Source organism: Myotis yumanensis, unplaced genomic scaffold (genome assembly GCF_028538775.1).
Source record: "Myotis yumanensis isolate MYYU_CA2020_CCGP unplaced genomic scaffold, mMyoYum1.0.hap1 SCAF_2, whole genome shotgun sequence".
NCBI lineage: Eukaryota > Metazoa > Chordata > Mammalia > Chiroptera > Vespertilionidae > Myotis > Myotis yumanensis.
In genome coordinates, this window is record NW_027223753.1 from 28,380,073 (window position 1) to 28,407,899 (window position 27,827).

General features: G+C 44.6%; 1 protein-coding gene across 11 annotated transcripts in view; it reads left to right on the forward strand.

Annotated features, from left to right (window-relative positions):
* Positions 1–1,944: 1,944 nt before the first annotated feature.
* Positions 1,945–27,827, forward strand: part of ERI3 (ERI1 exoribonuclease family member 3) — a 132,256-nt gene continuing 106,373 nt past the window's right edge. Inside the window, exons 1-3 of one of the 11 annotated variants that reach the window (XM_070404915.1) lie at positions 1,994–2,333; positions 4,388–4,463; positions 16,327–16,604. In XM_070404915.1, the coding sequence (XP_070261016.1) occupies positions 2,199–2,333; positions 4,388–4,463; positions 16,327–16,604 (489 nt within the window). In that variant the 5' untranslated portion in view covers positions 1,994–2,198. The other 10 variants (XM_070404909.1, XM_070404910.1, XM_070404913.1 and 7 more) reach the window with 10 other exon arrangements.

Below are 27,827 nucleotides of genomic sequence, written 5' to 3' on the forward strand. Positions count from 1 at the left end.
TTGAGCTCTAGAGCACAAAGGAGGAAAAAGCACATTCTGGGGGAAATCAAGGTGATCATGGAAAGTTCCACGGAGAAAACTGGGGCTGGGCTTTAGAGAATCTTCAACCCAGATAGTGCAGGTTTACTTCATTCTTACAGACAAGAAGGTTGGCTGTGCCCTATTCTCAGGCCAGACTCAGGATAGAATAAAGCCAGAGACAGGAGAGGCTATCTCAGGGCCTTTTCTTTGTCTAATTTTACTTATCTACATACTTACTTATTTATTGTCTGTTTTTCCTCATCCTTCTCCTCTCCAATATAAAAGCTCCACGAGGATACAGGTTTTATATGTATTATTCACCAATTAAACCCTCAGCAACAGAAACAGTGCCTGAAACTTAGGAGAGGCCCTATAAATATACTAGTATGTTGACTTACCGATCAACTGGGATTAATATTTAGATGACATTAATGGAGGAGGAAGACCCAATTCCAGCTCCAAGAATCAGGGGATATAGGCAGATGTGCTTCCACTTTACTGACCTAGAGTTAAGTGACATCTATCCCTGCTGATGTCTATTCACCTCATTTTTCCACAAACATTTATTGAGTGCCTGCTTTTGCCTGGCACTGTGCTGGATATTACTGATACAGCTTGAATAATATGGAAATAATGCTTACCTTAAGGGAGTTTACAGTCCTGGGGGAGAGACAAAAAGGGGATAGACAATTACAAAACAATGTGATGAACTGAATAGGTGCAGAGCAGAATAACCTAAGCCATTACATGGGATTAAGAAAGGTATTCCCAGCCCTAACCGGTTGGGCTCAGTGGATAGAGCGTCAGCCTTCAGACTGAAGGGTCCCAGGTTTGGTTCCAGTCAGGGGCATGTACCTTGGTTGCGGGCACATCCCCAGTGGGTGGTGTGCAGGAGGCAGCTGATCCATGTTTCTCTCTCATCGATGTTTCTAACTCTCTATCCCTCTCCCTTCCTCTCTGTAAAAAAAAAAATCAATAAAATATATTTATAAAAAAATAAAAAAGAAAGGTATTCCCAGCTCAAGCGGCAACCTTTATGTTAAGGTCAGATCTGAGGTGGCAGGGCCCAGAAATGACATGATTTCTCTTTAGTGAAAATATGCAGACAGCAGACAGAGGGCCTGGTAACTGAAGCCTGTGTGGGCAGCTGTCAAAGCCATCACTGGCTTGGTCCAGGCGGAGGTCGCCCAGCTCAGACCTGGTCCCTTGACCGCCCAGGGAGCCATAACCCGGATGGAGAAGAAACACAGCTCTGGCTTTGGCCAGCCTTCTCTCCAGCTGACGGAAGAGCCTGGCAGAGGCTGTCTATGGAAACTCTTCACTGTTGCGGCCGGAATCCTTTTAACCTGTAAGTTCCCTCTGGAGCCCACCTGAACGAGTTACTGCCCTCTTCCTTAGGAAGGCCCTTGAGAAATCTTACAAAAAAAACACACTAAGCATTTTCTTCTTAGCTAAACACCCCTCTTCTCAGCTCTCCCTCCGCCTCCGGCCCACCACAGAGAGTGAATGCTAACGACCTGTGGAATGAACAAATCATGAGAAGTTGTCACCTAAATACAACGTCACCTTATGAGCCTGTACTCACCTTGTAGAATATGGTTTAAGTTGGGAAAACGAAAGTGGACCTTGGGTCGCTCTAGGCCTTAGAAAGTTTTTGTGTTTTTTTGTGTGTGTTTTTAAATTTCTTTCACAGTCAAAAACGAGCCCCCCCTTCACTGTCTTATGAGTACTTGCCACCTCAAAACTACAAGTCCCATAAAGCCGGCCTCCGGGAATCTCCATCTTGACATCCCTTAGCGCGCATGTCGGCGGGAGAGTTAACATTTGGGGAGAAGAAGCCCCGCCCACCTGCATCCCATTGGTCGAAGGAGCCGGTGGCGGGCTCAGCGATTGGCCACTGCGCCCGCCCGTCCACCACGTCGGCCGGGGTCAGAGTGCGCGGAGGTGAGTCGGTGTGTTGTGGACTCGTGGTGCTGGCTGCTGCTTTTGAGGCGGCCGGGATCGGGCGGTGGGGAGCGAGCGGAGCTGGCCCTGCCTCTGTCCGGCCGGCGCCGCAGTCGGCGCGGGCCGCGCCCGCTGCCGTAAACTGCCCTGAGCGCCTGCTGGGGCCGAGGGAGACGTCGGGGCCTGCACCTGGAGGGAGCCTGCCGCGCTGGCCCCAAGGAGCGGGCGTTGCCATGGCGACAGCCTCTCCTGCTGCTGACGGGGGGCGGGGGCGGCCCTGGGAAGGAGGACTGGTCTCCTGGCCCCCTGCCCCTCCCCTTTCTCTCCCCTGGACTTGGATGGGCCCGAGTTGGGGGCAACACCCTGGGGTGGGTGATGCGGAGAGGCTCCCCAGAGTGGGCCCTGGTTGATGCATGCGGGGTGAGAGGGTCGCGGCGCGCACAGTTTGTGCAGCTTGGGTGCTGGCCCATGTGCTCACCCTGGATGCGTGATCTACTGAGTAATGGTCAGGCGGAGAGGGCGTGGGGCAGGGCTCTGCAAGACAGACGGGTGGGGTGACTAAGGGTACTGACTTCTTACATGGGATTACCAGGGAGGAGGAAGAGAGGTTTGATCAGAGAGGATAGAAATCCAGCTAGGGGATAGCAGGTAGAACATCCCCTTCCCCCCTCCCCAACATCCACACAGACACATAAGGTTAGTTTACCTCTTTGTAAATCTGTAGCGGTGGTAGTAGTGATGGTGGAAGGAGTGAGTGAATAAGGGGCCTAACTGGGCTAGCTTTCTGTTTGTTTTTCCTGCAAATGTTACAGCAACAGGTGCTGTCTTAAAACAAAAAAAGCGTGAACTAGGATTGGGGCTTGACTTGGAGTTCCTGCAAAATATAACTGCTCCTGTTGACTTGGAAGATGCTGAATGTGGCCCCTCATTGGGGGAGGGAGGGTTGGATTCTGTCCTTCGGGCTGGATTTTGCAAATTGATGGTGTCTATCATTGCCTCTACTATAGTTGTCTGGCATTAGCTCTTGTCAGACATTTTACCAGTCTCCCAGCCGAAGGGCAAGAAAACACGAATCCCATTGGCCAAAGACTATGCACTATTTGAACTATAGTAGGTTGTGATTGGCTGAATGATTTTTGATTGTAGAGTTTGCACCAGAAATTGGCTTCATCAAATTCTGCTTTATTCTGACTTTATCATACACACAGGCCTTGTTTTAGTGGGTCGTGCCTGGAGCTTAAGTATATTATACCTGAATCCCCTACCATTTAAAAGCCCATTTATAAACAGGGACTTGGAGTGTGACTCCACTAATGTGTGTGTCTGTGATCTTGGTTAGAAACTCACTTGGCTGCCTTTCCTCAGAGAGGTGGGGGGTGGGGGAAGGGAGCTGCCGGGAAGTGATTGATAAGGTTTCCTTTATGGATTCTGTGGTGCTTCACTGGAGCTCAGAGCACTTTGGCAACTTAAGCACTCCAAATTAAAAGCTCATTAACAATTCCCGCCCAAAGATCCTGTAAATAATCGGCTAGCTAGGTCATAGAGCTTGGCTGAGAGCTCTCCTCCCAACTTCTAATTCCAAATAAAAGTGCTTTTATTCCTTTTCATCTTGAAAAGTGTTTTGTTTGTGGTGGGCTAAGTTGATGAGTGACATTTTCTCAGAGAATCTGAGTAGAATAAAGTCTTAAATGTGTATAGAGTGGTAGACAGGAATAGATTGATTCCAAACCTAGGTGTTTCTCTGTGCAAAGGGCATTTTGCTAGCTTATAAGGGTGCCTCTGCAACTTCCAGTCCTTCGGAAGATCTGAATTAGGTGATAAATAATGATAGGTGTCCATCGATGATTTGATTTGGAATTTGGTTACCTTGATTTTCTAAGAACTTGAGGCAGACCTGGAAGTATCCTGCAAGTGTTATGTGGACATTTGCAATATGGCTTGTGTGTTTGTGGCAACCCCTCCTCTAATCCTGGCCCTCAGGGGAAAAATTAGACTAGGTCAGCAAACTTTTCCTGTAAAAGACCTGAGTTCTGAATATTGCCGTCCTTACTAGTGTCCTCTCCTTGACTAGACCAGGATTCTGGGATTATCCAGAGAGCATACAACTTTATGGCCTCTTTCTCAGTCCAAGCTTAGATATTGTAAATGTTTAGTGTTCCTAGGAGGTAAGTCTCTTAGGAAGAAAAATATGCTACTAGAGAACATAAAATTCCTCATTCCAAAAATATATACTACCAGTAGCTTCCGAAACCTCTATACAGGCACTGTCCTTCCACATAGATGGCTGTTATCCCAAAGTAGTTTGAGTTTAGGAGTTTGAAGTATACTGGTGGTCTTTAAATTTTTTCATATAGTAGCCCCATGAGGATTTGATCCTTTCTATTGAAATAGACTTGTTGCAGAGATGTGTATTTATCCACAGCATTGGGGCTTTCCAGCTTTCACAGAACCTTCAGCATCCCCAGCTACCAGCCTTGGCATCTTCGAAGTAAGGAGAGGTGAGAATTCTGCTACATGGTCAAGTTTGGCTTGACTTCTTCCTTATGAGTGTTTGAGCTTGGAGGGTGAGGGGTCGGGGCGGGTGCAGATTGTATTTGTGTGTAGCTTTTTCTAATAAGACACCATATGCTCAAAGACCACTGAAACTTACCCAGAGTCTATATGTGTGAGAGTTGGAGGTAGGGTATCCAGACTCTCAAGTTCTGTCATGATTTCTTTGTGGGCATTTCATAAACACCTTTAGGTTCAGAAAGGTTTAATAAGCTGGAATAGTTCTTTATTCTGAGAAATAAACATCTTTAGACAGTAGGAAGGAACACATTCATTTGACTTTTGTTAATACATTTGACCAAGGCCTTTGGGATCGTGGTTTAATTTGGGTTGTGAGTCACCTTTGGGTGGATGGTTAATCCCAGCCTGTCTCTATTTTACACAGATTGGGGCTAGCTAAAAAGGTAGACTCCGATGATTGATATCCAGGATTTCAGAGGCTGTTTCTTTCATAACTAAGGGCCAGACACTTTGCTAGGCCCTGGGATTGTGGTGCTAAATAAGATAGCTACTTCCCCTGACCAAAGAGCTTAGAAATTCATGGGGAAGACAGATAGTAAAGTAGCAATTATAATACACTCTGTGAGTACTATAATAAGGTAAGTATAGGTGCTTTGGGAGTACTCAGAAGGGTCCCTCACCCAGACCAATGGACTTAGGGAAGGCTACTCAGGAAGTAACCTCTTCATCTGGAATTAGATGAAAACATGAGGGACCAAGCGTGAAGGTCAGAGCTTTATTGAATTTGAGAAACTGAAGTTTAGTGTGATTGAAAGAGTACTCTATGGGCAAAGGGTAGGAAAATGGTGAGAAATGAAACAGGAAAGGTAAACAGAGGTCAGGACCTTAAGGATCTTAGAAGCAGATGGTGGGCAGGGGAAAAATTAGACTAGGTCAGCAAACTTTTTCTGTAAAAGACCAGTACATATTAAGGCTTTGTGGGTCTCTGTCACAATTATTCGACTCTACTCAACTCTACTGTAACAACATGAAAGCAGACATAGTACGAAAATGAATGACATGGCTGTGTTCCAGTAAAATTTATAAAAACAATGGCAGCTGGATTTGGCCTGTGGGCCAGTTTGCCAGCCCCTGGAGCAGACTCTCATAAGAGCAGTAAGAATTCATGAAAAGGTATTAAGCAGTGGACTGATAATATATGTTTTGGAAAGTTTCTCTGATTTCAGTGTTAAGAATGGGTTGAAGGAGGCAATACTGGAGCAGAGAGACCAGTAAGGAGACTGTGGCAGTTACATGGGTAGCATTTTATATTTAACTCTTTGAGGAAGTATTTTGACACTTAAAGATTGAGTATAACTGAATCTTTGCATATATGTATATACTTGTTCTCTTTACTGATTTCCAGGCTATCTACTCGAGCTTAAAAGATGTCTACCAAAGGATTTGTTGGTGATACCAGCTCCTATTTCACAGACTAGAAAAGATGTAGGAAGGGAAAGTTTGTGTCAAATGATTGAAAAGACTTTGGGAACTCGTTCCTATTTAAAGAAGTAGGAAATACATGGAGCCGGGGTAGAGATCTTGGTCTTAGGGCTTATAGCTCAATGACAATTGCTTTGAACTGTACACACAGAGAACCACCCATTTTCCTAAACTTTCCAGGAATTGCCCTCCTTATTGTCCTACTCAGTCTCTCCTTGCTTGTGGCAAAATGATGCCTTTTTTCCTGGTTTTGGGAATGTTGCTTAGGCACAGGGACCAAATGAAGTTGAGTGTCTGATGAATTGTTTCCTCCTCCTACAAGCGCCAGTGTACTTGCATTGCTGAAGGGAAGCCTATAGGTTTCTGATACGGTGTTATGTGACCATGGTTAAGTGACTTACCTTGCTGAATTTAGCTTTCCTACCTGTAAAATGGATAATGGAACTTGGTAGGGTTGGTTAAAGGATTTAATGAGATACTATATGTAAAGCTCTTAGCCCAGTGTATTTAACTTTTGTTACTAATAGTATTGTACACAATAATTTCTTACAAAGCAGCCAGTAATTGGGTGAGTTGGCCTGTGGCTTAGTATGTTTTGGATCCTCACAATTGTATTTGTGGCCATATGTTAGAAACATAGACCCTGGCAGAGGCGAGGCAGTCAGCAGACAGGAGGAAGTTACAACTAAAGCAAGGCACTGCTCTTCATAATGGAACATTTTCAGAGAGCAGGGATCCCATTTAGAATCCCAGAACTTTGTTCAGTGTGGACCTTAGTCCCCATACCATCAGTGAAGCGAATTGAGAGAGCAGCTACCCAAAAGAAATGCACCGAAGTGTGACCAGTCATCTCTCCCCGTCCGTCTGGGTCATTTATTAGTATTGCCACCCTTGTGGCCTCACATCTTTGTAGCGCCTCTCGGATGTCTTTTTATTACTTTTCACAACTCTAGGAAGTGGGTCAGGTGGTCAGCATTGTTATCCCTGCTACCCACTGAGGAAACTGAGGCCCAGTAAGGTTAAGTGTGTTGCCCAAGGTCATGCTGTAAGGTATCGTGAGAGCTAGTGCAGATTTGCCTCCAGATGAAATTGTTAGTTTATTGCTGCGATTTCTCTTCCCCTGAGTCAGAGATGTGTAGCCACTGCAGAAATGTGTTCTGATGCATGCCTTATCCAGATATGCTGGGCTTCATTTGGGGCCCATTTTATCCTCTTGGTCCTGTTGGGTTTTAATTGATGGCTGCTAGGAACAGGCCTGTTGAGAAGCAGATTCCCTTTGGGTCATTGTTTTTAGCCCGTCCTCCTTTGGGGACATTCTTGGGGGAGCCTTGGGTTACAAGAGATTGCTTTGATATGTTCAAAATTGTGCCTTGTGCCCCACAGCTACAGGTAAAATCAAAAGGCGGATAATTTATGGGAGTGTCAGAGCTGGCCGCTGGCACCTCAGGAGGCCATTAGTATGCCTGTTCAGACCCTCTGTGTCCTTGCAATTGATTCCTCTTTGCATGAGCTTGATTTGGGAAGCTGTAGATCTGTGGTAGTGATTGGATGTGACAGTCCAAACACTGGTCCCTAAATTAATCCTTTTAATAGTATTCTGGCACCAAGGCAATGTTTCTCCCCTTTCTCTTTAACTGAGAGGACAGAATGGGATGGCTTAGGAGGAAGAAGGGAGGAAGGGAGAGAGAGAGAGAGAGAGAGAGAGAGAGAGAGAGAGAGAGAGGAAAAGAAGCTTTGATTGGTACTTAGACCCTGCTCTGCTCTAACATGTTCTGTTTCCAGCCCAGTTGACATTATGACTTTGGGCATATACATTCATTCAGCAAACATTGACTCACACTTGCTTGTGCCTGGCTCTGGACTGGGAATACAGAAATGAATAAGATGTGGTCCTTGCCTTTAAGGATCTATGTCTAGCTCAGTGTTTCTCATACTTTTTAAACTCATGCAATATTTAGATGGAGAAAACTAACTTTATGCTTTTCTTTAATGCTACTTGAAATTTTAAAATGCAGCAAAGGGTCTGACCAAAGACAAGTCAAAGAAATTATCATGTCAGATATTATTTTTAAACACACACACGACTATACCTACTATCTTCCAACCTCACCTTCTCCTGAAAATGGCTGGTAGGAGGAGAAACAGATAACTAAAATCTTACAATCTAGTGAGATAAAAGTTATCGAATGAGGATAAACTGTGCTGTTGGATCAATTAACTTTTGATGGTGTCAGAGAAAGCTCCCCAAAAGGGGAGATTTGAGTTGGATTTTGAGGAAGGAGCAATAATTTGCCTGGTGAAAATAGAAGTACGTTTTAAAACAGAGGAAGGAGCATTTGCCAAGGCACAGATTTGTAAAAAAAACATCTAATTTGGGGAACTAAGCAAGAGCTGATTGTCACCTTGCCTCCTGCCAGTTTCTCTGCTCTGTGAGATGGGAGGATTTGCTCCCCTGGAATTGTTGTAGAAGAGGCTTTGTGTTCCTTGTGCTGCAGTTGTTTTAATCCAGGGTACCCCTTCCTGTGTCTGCTTTTTGTACCCAGGACTGCAATGTGTTTTTCTTGTTAGAATATATTTTAAAATGGTTATGAAAACAAATTTGGATGAATTGGACAAACTTAATTATTGCTTGTGGTTGAGTTAGTTTGAGTTAAAGTCACACCCTCCTCCCCCCCGCCCCCCCCCCCCCCCCCAAAAAAAAACAACAGCAACAACACACTGAAGTGGATATACATTGTTATTAGCCTTATGGCTGGCTGATGGGGGAATCAGTCCAGTGGGGAAACATGAGCCATCAAGCATGGGAGAGGAGAACAGGACCCAAAGTGCCTCCGAGCCTTTGTTTTCTCATGTGTAAAGTGGTAATACTGTTACCCATTTTGCTGGATAGTTGAAAGGATTAAATGGGATGAAATATGTAAATTCCTAATAACGAGCCTGTCTTATAGTAGATTTTCAGAAAATGTTGTTTTCCTTTCCTCTTTATCATGTTAACAGCAATAGCTCCCTTTTATTGAGCACTTACTGTTGTGCAAAGCACTTTATATATGTTGTGTGTCTACATCAAACCCCTAAGAGATAAATATTTCTATAGCTGTCATTACAAAGAATATGTATTAGAGTTAGGATTAAAACCTAAACTTGGCTAATACCAGCCTTTTGACAACTAGCTATATGACTCCTTGTTTCTCTATCAGTTCTCCGTGTCGTAAGTAGAAGGTTTTGGGACCAGATGCTGTCTACGAGTGTAGAAGGTGCTTAACAGGGTGAGAGTACCATACCCTGCCCTTCATCCATTTCTATCTTATTTATGATTTGTTAGGAAATAAGCCTTTGCCCCTTCTTGTATGCAGTGGGATCAGAATTGACTTGTAGGGTTTTGCAAAGAGATGTTTCTCAGCTTTGGCCCCTCTATGGAATTTGCCAAAGTACTGGATGTGGCTGATGGATTGGCAGACAGCAGGCAAATCACAGTCACTTCTTTTTAGTTTTATTTTTGTTTATTTTATTTTATTTTTTAATACATTTTTATTTATTTTAGGGAGGAAGAGAGAGGGAGAGAGAGATAGAAACATCAACGATGAGAGAGAATCATTGATAGACTGCCTCCTGCACAGCCCACACTGGGGATTGAGCCTGCAACCTGGCCATGTTCCCTGACCAGGAATGGAACCGTGACCTCCTGGTTTGTAGGTCGACGCTCAACCACTGAGCCACTCCGGCTGAGCACAGTCACTTCTTTTTTGTGCTGCCCTGCCCTGCGGAGACAGGCATGGGGAGAGTGAGCCTCCAATGGCCTGTGATGCTGCCACCAGAATTTGAAGTTCCTGGAGGTCTTCAGTGACTTTCGTTCTGCTGAAAGTTGGGATTAGCAACTGCTTCTGACGTTGGGTGAGCTTTCCCTAGCCTTGTGTTGGAGCCAAAGCAGCTGTAGCTACAGGCCAAGAAGTGACAGGTTCTAGAGAGGAGAAAGTTTTGTTGAATTGAGAACCCAGCTTTAGAGTTCCTTCTTCATTCCATTTTGGGGCCATCAGGAAGTTGTGTAGAGGATCCAGTGCATGTCAAGCTTTGTTGTCTCAGCTTCTACCTTTCAGCATATTAGACCTAGCTCTCAGGCCCTTGGCCTCCACTTGGGGGACAGGTGATGAGGCCTTGTGTTGGGGCAGTGGCCCAAGTCCCTGAACTGGGAGTTGGGAGCTCTGGGTTCTATTCCTCTTTCTTGCTTTGTGAACCTTGTGCAATCGTTTCTTTTTCTGGAGCTCGTTTTCACTGGCTGGCTGGACTGTGTCACCTCTTAAGTTTTCTTTCCCCTTTGATAGTCTAATTTTCATCAAAGTGTCTGACAGTAAGGATGCATTCATTAGATTGAAGATTATTACTTTTTAAGGCATACAGTTTATTTATATTTTCCCCAGGCTATTTTTAGCTGCCTAAGATAGAGCCTGTGACTGAGTAAGTTCCAGACAGGTATTACTGTATTGTCTGTTGATGCTTTTGTGACTCAGATGCCTGAGCAGTTGTGGTACTACTGATCAGATTGGGACAGAGGCTTGCCCCAGGTCTGGGAACTGGGGAAACTGCAGCTGACCCAGTTGCTTCCAGTCAGCTGGACTCAGAACCTGCCTCTGGTGCCTTGGAGTTTCTCTGGAATCTTCTGCCACCAGTCTGGCTTTTAATGGAATGGATTGAATCCAGGGGTGTACAAACCTTCCTGCCTCCCTCCATCCCCCACCCCCCCATTTCAAGTATATATGGTTGGGGAGATAGGGTGGGAGTAGATCCCGTGTTTCATGATGGGCTTTTCTTCTTTTCTATCCCCCAGGCTCCCCTGGCCTGTGCATGTGGATGTTAAAGGATGGCCCCCCTCCCTTTGCCCTCCCTTCCCCCCTCTAGTAATGGAAGGCTATAAAATGTCTATTTACCCAAGACACCAGAATGACTCCTCTGTGGTTCCACTAATCTGGTGATTTGGTGCTCCTCTGGTCTCTCAGGTAAATACAGATTGAGGCTTTTTATAAAGGCATATTATTTCCCTCATTAAATGTGTGTTTTGGCACATGCGTTATTTACCTGACCGACAGTAATGGCTGCAGAGGAGCCATTGGTGTCTGTTGTGTAAATACTCTGCACAGAGACCATTCTCCAGGGGCTGTGGCTCAGGCCTGTTTCTCCAAATCTGACTATCCCTGTGGCAGTCCTGTTTACCCCTCCCCTGCCCCTAGGGGGCTGGTCCCTTCATTTTGAGAAGGGTATCATTCGTTTTCCTCCTTGCCATAAGCTACTTACTACTGTTAATTTACTAGGAGAAATAAAAGGGTATCTGAGAATAAATGGTATAAATCTTGGTCTCTGATGAAAGATTGTGTGCAGAAAAACACAGAATCATAAACTGTTTCTTTTGCGTTTTGCCCCTCAACTAGATACTCAAAAGTCCCAGTTGATAATATAAGCTCTAGACTTATATTCTGCAAACTTATGACTAAAGTATAAAGACATCAATAGAAAAGAGAAACCCTAGAAGCCAGAGAAAACGAGGGCAGGTGAAGCTCCACTGCACTTAGGGCTCTAATGGTGGCAGGAGTGCCCAGTGAGGGGCACCAACTGGGGGCTCTGATGGAGACTCACCAGCTCCCCTGCTAGAGGAGAGCATGCAACCTACCTTCTATGGACAGTATGGGGAGATTGCTCCCTTACTGTCTGTTCTTGGTTTCTTTTTTAAAACAACATTGCATATGGATTAAAAGATAAATTTTAAAAAGTTTGAAATAGACCAAATTTACATAAAAGTTGGAAATTTAATACAAAGAAATTTTTTGAACCATTTGAGAGTTATGTTGTTGATCTAACGCCCCATCACCCTGAATACTTTGCATGTATTTCCTAATGCAAGGACGTTTTCCCACCTAAACAAAATGCAATCATGAAAACCAGGAAATTGACATTGATAACATTACCTCCATCTAATCCTCAAACCCCATTCAAGTTTTGCCTGTTGTCTCAATAATGTTCTTTGAAGCAAAATGATCCAGTTCAGAATTGTGCATTGCCTTTAGTCATCGAGTCTCTTTAATCTCCTTTAGACTTACGTAAGTAACTATACCTTGACCTTTATGACCTTGATTTTTTTAAAAAAATATGTATTTTTTATTGATTTCAGAGAGGAAAAGAGAGGGGGAGAGAGATAGAAACATCAGTGATGAGAGAGAATCATCGATTGGCTGCCTCCTACACACCCACACTGTGATCGGGCCTGCAACCTGGACATGTGCCCTGACCGGGAATCGAACCGTGACCTTCTGGTTCGTAGGTCGATGCTCAACCACTGAGCCACGCCAACTGGGCCATGACCTTGATACTTTTGGACATTATAGGCTGTCCTTCAATTAGGGTTTGTCTGATATTTTCTGATGATTATATTTAGGTTATACATCTTTGAATATCACAGAAATGATGTTTTGTTCTTCTCATTGCATCTTATATCTTGTGGTACATGATTTTGATTTATCCCATTATTAATAATGTTCATTTTGTTCAGTGGATTAAGGTGATGTCTGCCAGGCTTCCCCATTGTAAGCTTACTTCCTGTTATAATAAACATTCTGTGGGGAGGTACTTTCAAACTATGTGAATATCCCTTATCAGACTTGAATTTTATTTATTTACTTATATCTTTATGAAGTCATAGTTTCCTTTTTATTTAGCTCATTATAATCTATTAATATCATTATTTATTTTGCCAGATCCCCTTGAAGCTGACTTCTGCATCTTTTTGATATGTTACTATCATTGAGAATTTCCTTGCTTTTTGGCATAAGATATTCCAGGTTCATCTTGTCCTTTTCTCTACCATAGCCCTGGAATCAGCCATTTCTCAAAGAGCTCTGTAGAGTATTATTTAGAAGGCAACTGGGTGCTATGTGTACTCATTGTTACTGGAGTGTTGCTGCTCCTTGGCCCTTCAGCAAACAGAGCTAGGAAATATATATGCATGTATTTATATATTTGTATATGTACCTGTGTGTGTATATTCATACTCACATTTGTATCTAGCTTTATTTTTATTATGTATCAGAAATTTATCTTTTCCTTTTTCTTTTTTCTTTTTTCTTTTTTAAATATATTTTATTGATTTTTTACAGAGAGGAAGGGAGAGAGATAGAGAGTCAGAAACATCGATGAGAGAGAAACATCGATCAGCTGCCTCCTGCACACCTCCTACTGGGGATGTGCCCGCAACCCAAGTACATGCCCTTGACCGGAATCGAACCTGGGACCCTGCAGTCCGCAGGCCGACGCTCTATCCACTGAGCCAAACCGGTTTCGGCTATCTTTTCCTTTTTCCATATTTTAATTCTATACTCTAATAGTGAGAAATGGGGTTTCCATTACCCTTAATATATGCCCTTCTTTAATTAATTCCTCTTTATATAAGTAATCTCCCATCATTGCCACTGCTCTTTCCCCCTCTTGGATGCCTTTTTTACCCTGCCCATGACTCACCATATTGGACTCCTCCACCACTCCCCTGTGGATGCCCTCCACACTCCACATGAGCTTTGACATGCTACATCACACCTCCCTGCATCTGTGTGGATGCCCTCCTCACCTACGTGGACTCTCATTCTAACCTCCAGACCCTTCTGCTTCCCCCATTCCAATTGTTGTTGTCACCTGCCTAAAGCCATTAGATTGAATTTTTCAGTAAGGAAAGAGGAAGAGGTGCCCTCTGTTTCTTGACTTGAGTTGAACTTGGTTTGTAGAAGTAAGGGAAGTATAGAACCCAGTGACTGCTGACATGTGGAGGCCTGGTCTACTAATGTCTGCTCTCAAGACTTCCTACAAGAGAAACTATTTGATGTGGGTGAAATCAGGTGAGAAAAGCAAGACCTGCCGGAAAGAGGAACTCTGGCCATTAATATGTTGTCCATGGAAGGGGATGGGCATATATATAGTATGGTACCTGAGAGATCTAGAGATCCTAGGATGTAGGAGACATTAATGTTACTCTCTGAGGGTGCGTTATGCATTCAGTGGGTTTATAGGCCCAAAGTATGGGGATGTAGGTTTGACCAGGTGGGCATAGCCCAATAAGGTAGTAGTAATAACAGTAAGCTAATATTGATCTATAATTTAGTTGTAATCCAGTTTGGTGCTGGGAGGAGGTGAGTGTAGCTTCCATCTATTCTGCAGCCATCTTGGATTATCCCAGTAGTAAGGTAATATTTATTGAGCCCTTATGTGCCAGACACTGCTCTTAGTGCTTTACGTGTGTCCTCTCACTTCACTCTCACTTAAGGAGTAGGAGCTGTTATTGTCATTTTACAGGTGAGGAATCGAAGAACAGAGTTTGCCCATTGTGCCATAGTAAATAACTGGTAAAGCCAGGATGCAAACCTGAAGCCCTCCTTAATCATGACATTTAATTGCCTGTAGCATCTGGCAGATGAGGTCTGGTTGATTGTACATACACTTTATATACTGTATTTACATACTGGAGAATATTAAGACTTTCAAAAATCCTTATGCATGGCCTGACCTTGAGCGGTTGGAGAAGTATTCTAAGGCCCTGAAGAACTTTAGACCAAACTAGAAAGCATAATGTGAGCAGACTGGTATCTCCTATCTCATCAAGGCTTCAGTACTGTTCAGGAGTGGGTGATATGAAGAGTTATTTTGGATTCCGGCTTTCAAAGGGTTATTGGCCCATTTGCCTTTCCAAGAGATTCCCTAATGAAACTCAAGCCAGCTTTTGTCTACTCCGGCTGAGTTTTGGCTGCATTTTTGGAGAGGCTGGGAAGCTATGGTGAAAACAAGCACTGTGCATATGCAGGAACCATGAAGAATTTAAAATAATTTTCGGTCTTAGTTCTATTGAATCTACATGGAATCTCACTATAGGGATAGGAAAATTGAGAATGCACACTAGCATATCTATAATAATAAAAGCGTAATATGCTAATTAGACCGATGACCTTCCGGACGGGGGGATTGAGGCAGAGGCAGCCACGGAGTTGGCAGGGGCTGAGACCCTTGCATGAATCTCGTACATTGGGCCACTAGTATCCTAATAAATGTGCAAGCAAATAATTGTAGCTCATTCAGTGAGTTGGGAGAGCCAGGATGAGAAGTGATACTTGGTATTGTCCCATGTCCACTCAGGTAGTCATGACCTTGTTGCCTCTGAATATGCTCTGGACTTCACTGACTGCTGTCCCCCTCCACTCTATGTGAGGGAGCAAGCGCCCATTTGCGGTCTTTCAGAGACAAGCTTTTGGCTCTGCAATCATGGGGTTCCAAAAGGCATAAACTATGGCCATTTCTGTATAGGCAGTGAAATTTCTTGTCTGACTTTGAGGGAATTTGAGTATTTGGTATAAAAGAGGGGAAAACACCAAATTTCTGCTTTGTTCCTTTTTTTTTTTTTTTAAGGAAGCTTGAGTTATTTAAAACTTAGGCTTTGATTTTTATATTTCGTTAGCCCTCTAAGGAGCAGACATTCTACAAATTTAAAGGGAAAACTTGAAAAGTCATTTGGATTTTTTTTTTCTTGCACATGTTCACTCAGAAACTTTACTAGATTTTTAGCAATGCTCCCATTACTGCCACATCTGGGTTTTCTCTTTTTCTTCCCTATTTAAAAAAAGTCCTGCAGTCATTCAAGGCCTCTAGTAGAAAGAGTGATTCTAAAGGCAGCAAATGGGAAGGCCTGAGGCTGTTGCCAGCTGTGCTCTGCAGGCGTTTTCATTCTCCCAGGGTGCCACTTACTGGTGTGGGGGCTGGGGAATCAGCAGAATATCATGAGCAAACTCCCCTGTGATTGGCTCTGTTTGCTTTCACGTTGGAGAAGGGAGGAAGGTATGTAGAGATGTCAAGATACAAACAGGAAAGCTAGGGGCAAATGGCTCGGAATGGAACTGAGGAGAGAATATTGGGTGTTCTCAGCTGTCCCTCTGAGTCTACTTAGCTCCCAGGACTGATTGTGCAACTGGGTCCCTTCATGTTACTTTGGGAACCTTAGCTTTAATGTTAGCTGTCACCACCTGAGAAGTGAGCACAGAATTTTTCTCTCCTCTCTTTTGAACGTGAGAGCTCCATGTAAAGATGAAGGCCAATGTTGTTTTGAGAATGATCTGGGAAACTCCAAGCTGTCATAATTCGGCAGGGACCAGTATTAGGGTCTTGAACTTCAGTAATGAATACAGTGATTAAGAAAAGGGGCTCAGAAGCAAATGGGAGTGGTTCATATTGTGTGACTATCCCTGAAGACTAGATGGAACAGGGCCATAGTGGGAGGGGAGTAACCCAGGCTCTCTGTTTTTTTTTTGTTTTTGTTTTTGTTTTTTGTTTTTTAATTTTTCCTCCCCTAAGTTTTAGATGCTTCTGGATGTTCAATGCTAGCACCTTTGCAGACTGGAGCAGCTCGATTTTCTTCATATTTACTTTCAAGAGCAAGAAAAGTGCTGGGCTCCCACTTATTTTCTCCCTGTGGTGTTCCGGAGTTCTGCTCCATATCCACCAGAAAGCTGGCGGCCCACGGCTTTGGCGCATCCATGGCAGCAATGGTGTCCTTCCCTCCCCAGAGGTATCACTACTTTTTAGTGCTGGACTTTGAGGCCACGTGTGACAAGCCACAGATTCAACCTCAGGTAACTGTTGCATCATTGCTTCAGAAAAGGTGGGGTGGAAAGGAGGGGGCGGGGAGGATAGTCTTGCTTCCTGGGACCCAGAGGAACTTTCTCATGTCTTCTGGCTTTTACCTACTAATCTGGAGTTCCTGCCTAGGAAGCAGGACTTGGTTCAGGCATGCTAGGGTAAGGCAGTCTCTGGAGAAAACCGGGTACATTATTTCTCTCGGCCTCACCCTTTGGGAATCAAAATATTTCCTTTGTCCCACCCTTCCTCTCTCCTTTCCCTCCTCTCCTTTCCTCTTCCATTACTACTGCATGTTCTTGGAGGAATACTGTGGTAGTCAGCCTCCAAGATGGTCCCCAGCAATTCTTGCCTCTTAATATTCATATCCTTGGTTGTTCCCCGCCCACACTGAATCCGCTAGCCCTGTATAACCAATACAATATAGTGGAAGCCACATTCTGTGGCTAACTCATAAAAAGCATTGCAGTCCACTTGCTCTTTTGGATCACTTGTTCTCGGAAGCCAGCCACCATGATATGAGGACATTAAAGCAGCCCTTTGGGTAGGCACGTGTATATAGGAACTAAGGCTCTTAGCTAAAAGCCAGTACGAACTTGCCAGTCATGTTTCTTGGTGCTATCTTGGAAGTGAATCCGACAGCCCCAATCAAGCCTTTAGATAACTCCAGCCCCAGTGGACATCTTACTTCAACCTCAGGAAAGACCGTGAGCCAGACTGGCCAACTGAGCCACTCCTGAATTCCTGGCTTACGGAATTGTGAGAGATAATAAATGATTATTGATGTTTTAAGTCACTAAACTTTGGGATGATTTGTTATGCAGCATTAGATAACCTGAACAAGTACCATTGTTGGTCTGTTGGAAAGGAACATTTTTTTGCTTGTTTTTTTTTTTTCCTTAACCACTGACTGTATCAAGAGACCTTTTAAGGTAGTGCTACTAGGAAGCTTGGATTAGCAGCAGAGGGGCACCTATGCTATGTGATCTTGGAGTGCTTGGTGTTTGCTTTGGAGGAATGATTGGGTGCTGATAGGAAGTTCATTGTATTGTGGAGACCTTGGGTATGCCTGGCTCTAGGACTGTAATTCCTCCCTCTGAGCCTGGGTTATCAGGTGTATAGTTCTGGGATGCATAGACATGTTGATCCTGGGAATAGTAAGAAGGGGGAAAGGAGGACTGGCATCAGGCACTTGGGAGACAGGGAGGAATGGGGTCCATTCAAAGATAAACTGGGTTCATTTCTCATGATTAATACCTCCCTCCCCCCAGGAAGGTGTTCTTTCTTTAGAATAATATATTGCTTTCCATAAAGCAGATATCAGAACCCTTTTTCCTTCCCATTTCTCCTTTTCTTTTTCCTATTCTCCCTTAAAGTAGTGTCTGCCTTTGGGGCATTGGACTCAGACCTATTTAAGCTTGGGAAGACAGGAGCAGATTGAGGAGCATGTGCTAAGGGAAGGAACTTTGTACAAAAGGAAATATAGCTGGGAAGCTACCTGAGCCGCATTCACTTTCCCAGTCCATGCTCTAGGGTCTTCTCCTCTGCCTCCCAGAACTACTGGTGATTCTGGGGTTGGTGTGCCTGGATGGTGTGTGGGGATTTTGGTTATGTAGATTCTCTTAGGCTAGAATCAGGGATCCATATTCTAATATACCATATTATGTCCCTTACTGGTATAGAGTCTGAAACCCAACACATCCCTATTGCATGTGAGTTTATCCCTCATGATTGCTTGGTACCTCCCTTATGGCCTTTACTGCTTTCTACCTCCTGGCACATGCCAATGAATGTTTGTTTCTGAACTTTTCAGTTAGATTATAAGCTCGGATAATTATGTAGCTCTGTTCCCTTGTTCTACAGAGGGTCCTACCAATGTTGATGAAGGTGAAACCTGATTCATGTCTCAGTTTGGTCTGTCAGTATCACCTTTCATCTCTCTTTCAAGGGCACTGTTCTTTTTATTTTTAGTTCTTTTTATTCATTTATTGCAATGCTGAAGACATAATGCAGTACACATTTAAATCACCTGTATCACCAGCTTCCTTCCTAGACTTAGGTACCAAGGCCTTTCATATCTAGGCTGAGCTAGGGCTTTATGCTGTTTACCAGGATCTGGGCCTGATTAAAGATTATCTACAGAATCAATGAACCCTGATGATGTGATTCCAAGGGCACTTAAGGAATTGGCTGCCCTGCTTCATTATTAGCAAAGCATTAGCTGTTGCTTTAGAGAACTCAGGAAGAAGCATTTGCTGTCTTGCTTATCTTTAAAAGGGGAATACGAATGATCTTGGAAATTATAGACCCGTTAGTTTACTGTGATTCCAGAGAAGATACTTGACCTGATCGTCAGATAATCAATCAACAAACAGCTAGAAGAGCAGAGGGTACTGAGTAATAACTTACATGGGTTTGTGAAAAAGAGCAAATCCTGTCAGATCAATCTAACTTCTTGCCGTGACATAGTGATGGATTTGAGTGGATCTAGGGCAAGTGATAAATGTAATGCATCTCTACTTCATTAAGCTTTACAATGCTGTGATCAACAGGTAGGAAAGTGAGTTTGGGGCCAGGCAGTTCTGCTGGACTACCCATTGAACCAGTCTCAGGAAAGGGATGGGCAGCTCAGGAAAGACTTGAGACTTATTGTTAACTAGAGGCCCGGTGCACTACATTTGTGCACTGGTGGTGTGGTGCCGGGGGGTTGTCCCTCAGCCCAGCCTGCGCCCTTTCACAGTCTGGGAGCCCACAGGGAGCGGGCCTAAGCCGCAGTCAGACATCCTTAGCACTGCCATGGAGAAGGCGGGAAAGGCTCCTGCCCCCGCCGCTGCGCTCGCCAGCCATCAGCCCAGCTTGTGGCTGAGTGGCGCTCCCCCTGTGGGAGCACACTGACCACCAGGGGGCAGCTCCTGCGTTGACCGTCTGCCCCCTGGTGGTCAGTGCGCGTCATACCGACGAGTCGTTCTGCTGTTTGGTCGATTTGCATATTACCCTTTTATTATATAGGATGGCAACTTACAGCCCCCATCTTACTCTAAAAACAAAAAAAATCTTCCCCAAAGTTTGCAGGAAACAAGATTCTGAAAGGATTCAGAGAAGTTTAGAAGATGGACTGGAGAAGCTGTCAGGCCCTGATATGACAGCATCCTTCCACTGAGGTCATCGTAGGTCAGGTTCTCATTAGAGCCTCTGTGGTATTTTGGTCTACTGGTCAAGAAGGGCAGTGGAGAAATTGGTAAAGCTCAGGATAAGAGGAACAAAAATCATCACAGGCACGAAGATAAGACTTAGGAAGAAAAGAAATTGAATACGGTTTTAGTGACTGATTTCTTGTTCAGACTAAATAAATTCATCATATGGGAATTAATTGTTCCAAGGAGGATGATAATAACTTGCTCCTCATTTTAATAAGGACAAAAAAAGAGAAATGATTTAAATGGAAGCAGAGCCCTGACTGGTTTGGCTCAGTGGATAGAGCATAGGCCTGCGAATTGGAAGGTCCCAGGTTCGATTCTGGTCAAGGGCGTGTACCTTGGTTGCGGGCACATCCCCAGTAGGAGGTGTGCTGGAGGCAGCTGATCAATGTTTTTCTCTCATCGATGAGAGAGAACTATCTCTAACTATCTCTCTCCCTTCCTCTCTGTAAAAAATTGATAAAATATATTTTAAAAAAAATAAATGGAAGCAGAAAGATTGAGACTTGGGATGAGAATGCACTTCTAGTAGAGACAGTAAAAGCACTAGGAAATGGTGTGCCAGTTAGAACAGCCTTCCCTAGTGCTCTCTCAGAATGGCTTGATGGCTGTCCACTTGACAGAGAGACTTTATGGGCAGGTCTGCATGCCTCCTGGAATGGGCTTGGGACTGAATCAGAACCCACCCAGCTCCCCTCCTTCCTGGCTCCCATGAGCTTTCAATGCTTAAGGCCTCTGCATAGTACACTTCTGATTCTTATGGGAGTGTGTGTCATAAACAAATTTTGGGCCAGAGCCTATCTGGAGGCTTGGCATTGGGTTCATTCTCTCATCTGTCTCTGGTTTTCAGAAGTCTCTGAATCAGCTTATTGGGACTATCCTAAAGGAATGCCACTATGAAAAATTAACAGTTGTAAACTCTGTTGTACTTGGGTGAGTAACAATATTATTTATAAACATAGTAAAGCATGTTTTTCCATTTGTCATCATTTTTGTTGTTTATTTTTGTACTTTGTTCAGTTTGGTGAAACTGGAGTGGTCAGTTTGCCAGTAGTAGGCTTTCACTTTCTGTTTTTTTTTCCACTCATTTTGTTTTACATGCTTTCATTCAGATTAACATAATAGGTATTGGTTGAATATGAGACTTTTTCTATTTGAAGACATTTTTTCACTTTATTTTTAATTTAGATGGTTTAAAATGCTACATAGACTCTAAATTTGAGGAACACTATTAGTTTCTTGCTTTAAGAATTGTTTCTTGATATGAAGTAGGTTTGGGAGAATCGTGGTCCCTTTGTTCTGCTTGCAGAGGTTCATGTTGCTCATTTTGGTGTGGATGTGCATGGAATGGTGGTGGTTGTGACTCCCAGGCCCAGGGAGCAGCCTGAAAGCTTTGGTGGGATTTTAAATTGTGCATCTTTAACTTGAGGCCACTTCTCTCACCACCTTGGTGTTCAGAAAAGACAAAGCAAATGTAAGTGAGGAAAATAAGGTATAGTCCACCGCAAGAGGAGAGGAGGAAGTAACCTGAGCTGTCCTGATGGCCAGGGATGGGGCAGCCCAGCTCTCCTGCTCTGGGGATCAGACGTTCTGGCTGCTGTCTACCCTCCTTCCCTGAGTTCCGTCTGGCCATCCAACAGCCTCCTGGGTGTAGTTTTTTCTCACTGCTCTTTAGCAGCCTTGCTGACTGTTGTCCTTCTCATCTGTATTCAAGTGCCTGTAACTTTGGAGAAAGATGACCTTTGGGGTTAGGGTTTTTCTAGTGTTTGGTCTTTGTCCACAGGGGCTTTTTTTTTTTTTTTTTTTTTTTTTTTTTTTTTTTTTTTTTTTTTTTAGGAAACCTTAACGAGATTCCATCTGCATTTTGAGTTAGAACTATGAGCAAAGGAGTTTCTTTTTTATAGAAAATTGTCCAGGTGCTGGGTTATTTTGGGAGGGCAGGGTGGGGGAGGGTTGATGGTGACACAAGAATGAATAATATAGAAGAGAGGCATTTGGGGAATTTCAGTATGATTTAGAGCTGGCATATCATTATTAGTCTTTTGTGCGAGAGACATTTTGGAAAACTTTATAGAAAATTGATTGAGATTCCTACAAATTAAACTATATTGATTCCCTTCTCCTCCATTCAAGGCTGAAAGGCAGGATCCCCCGCCCTCTAACCCCCACCCCAATACACACATATTGCTCTTGCTCCTTCAACACACCAAATAGACGGAAAGGCATGTCCCCCCCAAAAGAACACTCCTTCCCTCCCCACTCACTTGTCCTGGCTGCAGCTCCTCCAAGTGGGAGGGGTAGGGCCAGGCTTTTTAGCAGGAAAGCCCAGTTGTTGGGTTGTGGTCTGTCTGCCTGTGGCCCCAGGCAGCCTGCACTTTTTTCTGTACAGACAGGCGAAGGCGCTGACGCTATTCTTCTAAACTGGGAAATGAAATGCAAAACCGACGTTAATGTAACATTATGGTTGAGATTAAATGCACCAAAATCAGGAAATTCAAAGTTATGCTTCCCACAGCAACTATAACTCAGCCTCATCTGGCGTGTGTAGTATTTTGTGTTAGTGTGGATGGTGTTATATGTTAAGACATTAAAGTTAACACCATAAGCAGAGCACAAAATGCTTGAGGGCGCTGAATTATGACGACTATGTGAGCCGTAAGTGTTCTTGCACAGGCTCCCGACTCCTGGAATAATTTTTCCCCTGCCCATCAGACCAATTATTGCCTTTCTTTTTAGTTATATCTTTACTTTAACACATCTCTTTTTCCAGGGTCACTATAAATGAATTCCCTACTGGTGGCCTGTGATGGTGGTGGGAAGGGGACAGCTCACTAGCCCCTTTTGTCCTTTTTGTTGTTGCCTCCTTAAATGTGGTGCTTTCTCCTGCCCCTATTAAAGCCCCTTCCTCCACCTGCTGTTTCCTGGTGGTCCCTCATCGAATTGGGCCTCCCCCTGATTACCACTGTGGTTCCTCGCTACTGCTCCCTGAATGGGAGCAAGCATTGGCTGTGTCTGCATCTTGGCCCTGTTTTAACTTCATGTGAAAGCCGAAGGGCCCTTCTTTATTTGGAGCAGACATAGCAATGTAGAAGCAAAATATACATCTCAGGGAGTGGAGAACTGATGCATGGTGGTGGTACATTTATTTGCGTTATTCAGAAAGCTTCTCTACCTTCTACCTTTAAGCTGCCATGGTGTGTATTTAGGCTATGGAGTTGCCTAATGGTGGTGTTAGAAATAAGGCGAGCTCCCAAATTCAGGGGTCCTGGTAGAAAGCAAAGCATACTCGGGAGCCAGGCAGCAAGGCAAATATCTTTACTCCTGCAGGAGGGTGCGCACGCACATGGTCTGGGAGCACAGGCACACTGAGCGGAGCGGTCTGCTTGGCTTTTTATTCCTGATGCACATGATCTCTCCCTTACTCTTGATTGGTCACAGAGCTTAGGCTCACAGTCTTTCGTGATTGGTTAATTTAAAGGATGGAGTTGACCTTTGCCGTTTCAAATTGGCGGCCCACAGGGGAGCTGCAAGTCACCGGGGCCAAAATGGGGATTGCCTAAACTCCCTTCTTTGGCAGAAAAGATTACTTGTTTATTCTCACAGTGGGACCAGGAACTTTCCTTGGGGAGCACTGGGTCACTGGTAACAAAATCACCACATAATTTAGTGCAAATCAAGAAGCATTCCCTCCGCACTCCCAGCCTCTTATTATCCTGGTGGCCTCCCCAAGGGTGAGACAGCTCTTGGAATGCAGATTTTGTTAGACACTGGAATAAGGTTGGTGGTGGGGAAGAACTCTAAAGAATAGGGCCATTGATAAATGGTGAATGAAATCGGGGACTGTAAACTAACGGTGACACTGAACTGCCTTTTAAGGTTTTTGTTGGCCATGACAAAACCAATGAAGTGGGCAAAGGAATGGGGAGGACTTTATTGTAATCACCTAAGAAACAATGAAAAGGCCTCTTTTTACTCAGGATAGCAACTTCAAGCTCTGTGTTAGATGCTGGGGATATAAAGATAAGTTAAAAATGCTCCCTACCCTCAAGGAGCTCATATTTGAGGAGAGTAGACACCGTTTAGCGGTATAACTGTGATCATAAGTAAGTCCTGGGTATAGTGGGGCACAAGGGAGGCGATTGATCGACCCTGCTTACAGTGTAGGGAAGGGTCACCTAGGCTTCCTGCTAAGAGAAACTTAGGCGGCTGGAGAGGGTGGGGTAGGTCTGAGCTTCTCAGAATTGTTGTAAAAGGCGCTCACAGGATCAGCCAGGAGGGACTGACCTACGTCTGAAAACACTGACTTGGATTGGAATATTGAAAATGAGGAAGAGCAAGGATGAAGGCTTTGAACCTGGCAAATATTTCACCATTTGGTTAGTAGGTTTATCTGTATTAGTTACATGGTATTTCTCACATTCAAGCTAGAAGGTTTTATTGGGATGCTATGAGTGAGAGTTCAAAGGCTAGAAGAAGTTTAAGAGAATTTAGCCAATAAAATGTGGGCAAAAAGGGTGAAGCTCTGTAGAAATATGTGACCTGAGGCACTGAGGCCCTGAGACATCCTCATGGCAGTTTCATCTGATACCTGAGCTGCCCTTGAAGGCAGCACTGAGTTGGGCTGCTGGGTCTAGAGAGAGGCAAGGACTGGATAATGACCTGACACCCCACCCCCACCTCCAAAAGTACTGGCATTTTGTATCTGGATCTGTTAGGCATCCCTTGGGAAGACCCACCTTCCATAGATCAGGGAGGTTTATACCCTTCACACAGATAAACGGTTGGGAAGGAAGGATTAATGAAGAGGCAGGAGGCCTGGGTAACTAGGGAAGATTTGCTACAGCAGAGATGACTGGGAGGTGTGGGGGTGGGGGTTGTGCTCTCCCTCTGAGTAGCCGCAACAGGTACCCAACCATAGAGAGAAAGCCAGTAGGTCAGGAAGGGGTGATGGGGAGGTGAAATCCAAAGGAGTAGTTAAGCCCACAGGCTTCATTTTTCCCTGTCCCCCCATTCTGTCTTGCTTGTTTTTTTTCTCCCCAGTATTGATTACATTTCTTACTTTGTAGACTGATTTCAGTTGTTTGACACGAGGAAACTGATGTTAGGAGATGCTTTCTCCATCTCTGTGTCTTGTTGGGGAAAAGGATCCTACATCATTTTGATTAAGATGCCATTGGGATGATTATTTTTTATTCTTTTATCCTGGGTGTTCACAATACTTTAAAAGCCGCCACAGCCATATGTTTATGTGATGTTTTGAGCCCTAGCTGTGAAAATTGAGTCATAGCCTAAAAGCCTGAAATAAGAGTGTTCCCAGATTGACACAAGCCCCCCAGGTTGGCAGGTCTGCAGCAGAAGGGCGAGCAGGATGGGGCAGGCAGGGATGGGTTTGTGTGTACTGAGTGATTCCGCAGGCAAAACCCTGTTAGGTGGTGGGAGAATCAAAAAGGAGGCAAGTAGACTCTGGAGGGAGAGACAGACAACAGGGAATCTTTCAATCTGAAGGAGAGGTACCTTGGGATGAGCTGCTGTTTTAGCCGCTGGCCAGTGGAGGGTCTTGGTCTGTGGGCAGCAAAATAGATCTGCTACATGAGTGCTCCACTTCTGCTCCAGGGCTGTGGTCAGTGTCTAGTCCTGGGGAGGCTCTTCTAGCCAAGGCCTGGTCTGAGACTAAATGCTGGCAGAGGCTCTTAGTTGGAAAGCCGAAGTTGCAGAGTTCACATGGAGGTTGGGGCCAAAGTTGGTGAGCCAGAATAGGAAGTGTGAATGTATTGTTGAGTGGGAGGGAAGAAACTGAAATACTGTTATAAGCCAGAGTTCATGGGAATAGAGGGGAAGGTGTTCCAAGGAGTTAAAAATGGACTTAGGGAAACTGATTAGGAGGCATTATTTGAAAGAAATGTTAGTGGGTTGAACTAAGGTGGTGATGGAGAGAAGTTATGTGTTGGGAAAGAAATGAGTTTGAGAACCATGCTCTTAATAGCGCATAGCTCCTGTGGATCCTAGTGGGCTCCTGGAAGTCAGTGGTGCTAAGAGATTTGGTAAGGAGTGGAGTGTGGGGCATAGGGTTGTTGTAAATGGGGTGCTCTGAGCTGAAGATCCAAATCCAGGAGACCTGATATAGGTGAGTTCCTTAGTGGTGATGTAGGTGGTTACTCCTCTATGATCTGTTTGATGAACTGATTGGCCATTGACCTGTGGGAGGAAGGTAGTGATCCTATCTAATAAAAGGATAATATGCAAATTAACCATCAGCCCATCACAAAGAGGGTGGTGCCCAGTCCCCTCAGCTCCGCCAGAGTCCTGCAGTCCTAGGGGGGCAGCCGCTGAGAGTAGGCAGCATGAGAGGCCTGGCGGAATGTTGCTTCGTCGCCGCGGTGACGAGGCAAGTGTCCTGCCCCGGCCATGGAGGGCCTTTGGGCTGCGGAGAGCCTCTGGGCAGCGAGTGTGGAGCGGTCAGGCCCTGCAGAGAGTAGAGAACCATGGGGAGTGGGCCTAAGCCGTCAGGGCTCCCAGATTGGAGAGGGCTCCCCTGAGGGCTCCCAGATTGGAGAGAGTGAAGATTGGGCTGAGGGACCCCCCCCTCCCCCCGAACGAATTTCATGCACCGGGCCTCTAGTGATTACATAATAGGATGATAACTGGCTAGAAAACTTGGAATCTTGCTCTCCAAAAGTGTGATGCAAACTGAGAATCATGGCTTGAGATCATGGTGTAGGAAATGGAATCCAGGGACTATCTGCATTTTCACAGGTTTTTTTCCCCCACCACTAGCAAGCAGCATTTGAATGAAAAGCTAATTGATGAACTGAAAGGGACTAGTAGTTAGTTGAGGATGGGGGAGTCAGAGACTGATGAATGGGATGAAATATGCCATTTTGATAAGGTCTACTTTCACATGACTAGAGAAACAATGCTGGGGCAAGCCTTAAAGGAAGTTCATGATGATGGTGTGGAATGTGATGGTTGTGGATGTTGGTGAGGAGTGCCCAGCTTGGTGCTTCAGGATATTGCACAAACTTTGGCTAGCATCAGAATCACCTCCAGGGTTTATTAAAACACAGATTGCTGGCCCCACCCTCAGGGCTCCTGATTCAGAAAGTCTGGGGTAGAGGTCAGGAACTTGCATTTTTATTAAGTTCTCAGTTGATGGGATGCTGCCTGTGAGGGAGCATGTGTTGAGAACCACTGACTGCCTTAGCTTTCTCCTCTATAGAATAGGGTAGTCATTCCTGCCTGCCTTACAGAGCCAGTGTGTGAGAAAAGTGTTCAATACATTGTGGACAGGATGTCAGTCTGTGTATTGCTTGCTTACTAGTCAGTGATTTTAAAAATCTGTCATGCTAGCTCGGCCATTTCCCTGTCCTGGCATCTGGCTGTCAGGTGTGGACCAAGAAGAGGGAATCTATGAAGCACCTCATGGGAATGCAGTCTTCTGCGACAAGACCAGCTGCCCCTGGAGCTATGGATGGGGTTCCTGAGCAGGGCCTCCTGAAGCCCAGCTAACCTCTCTGGGTTCTTATCCAAGTTGCACGATCAGAACCCTCTGTCTGCTTGAATGGACCTGGTCCTGTCTTGATCGCCTGTTACTCTCCCCCACCCCTTCACCCCCAGCTAGTGGATCTTACTGTATTTGCATTGATTGGAAAAATGGTCTTTGTCTAACTAAGCCTCCGATTCATCTTGTGGTCTCAAGCATGTTGCATGACTTTTCCCCACCTTGTCAGGTGATTAACAGAACAGGATTTGGCTGCATATGCCCAGGTCCCAGAATGTGGAATCTGGACCTCCAAAGTGAGGGGAGCTGGGTAGACTCTGTTCAAATGAGAAGCTATATAGCATAGTGGTTCAGAGCATGGACTCCAGAATTGGACTCTCTGAATTTGAGCCTAGTCTCCACCACCTACTAGTAATATGGCTTGCCTTGGGCAAGTCATTTTTACTCTTCATGCCTCACTTGCCTTATTTGCAAAATGGGGTTAACAATAGTACCAATCTGTGCCTGGCATGTAACAGCTATAT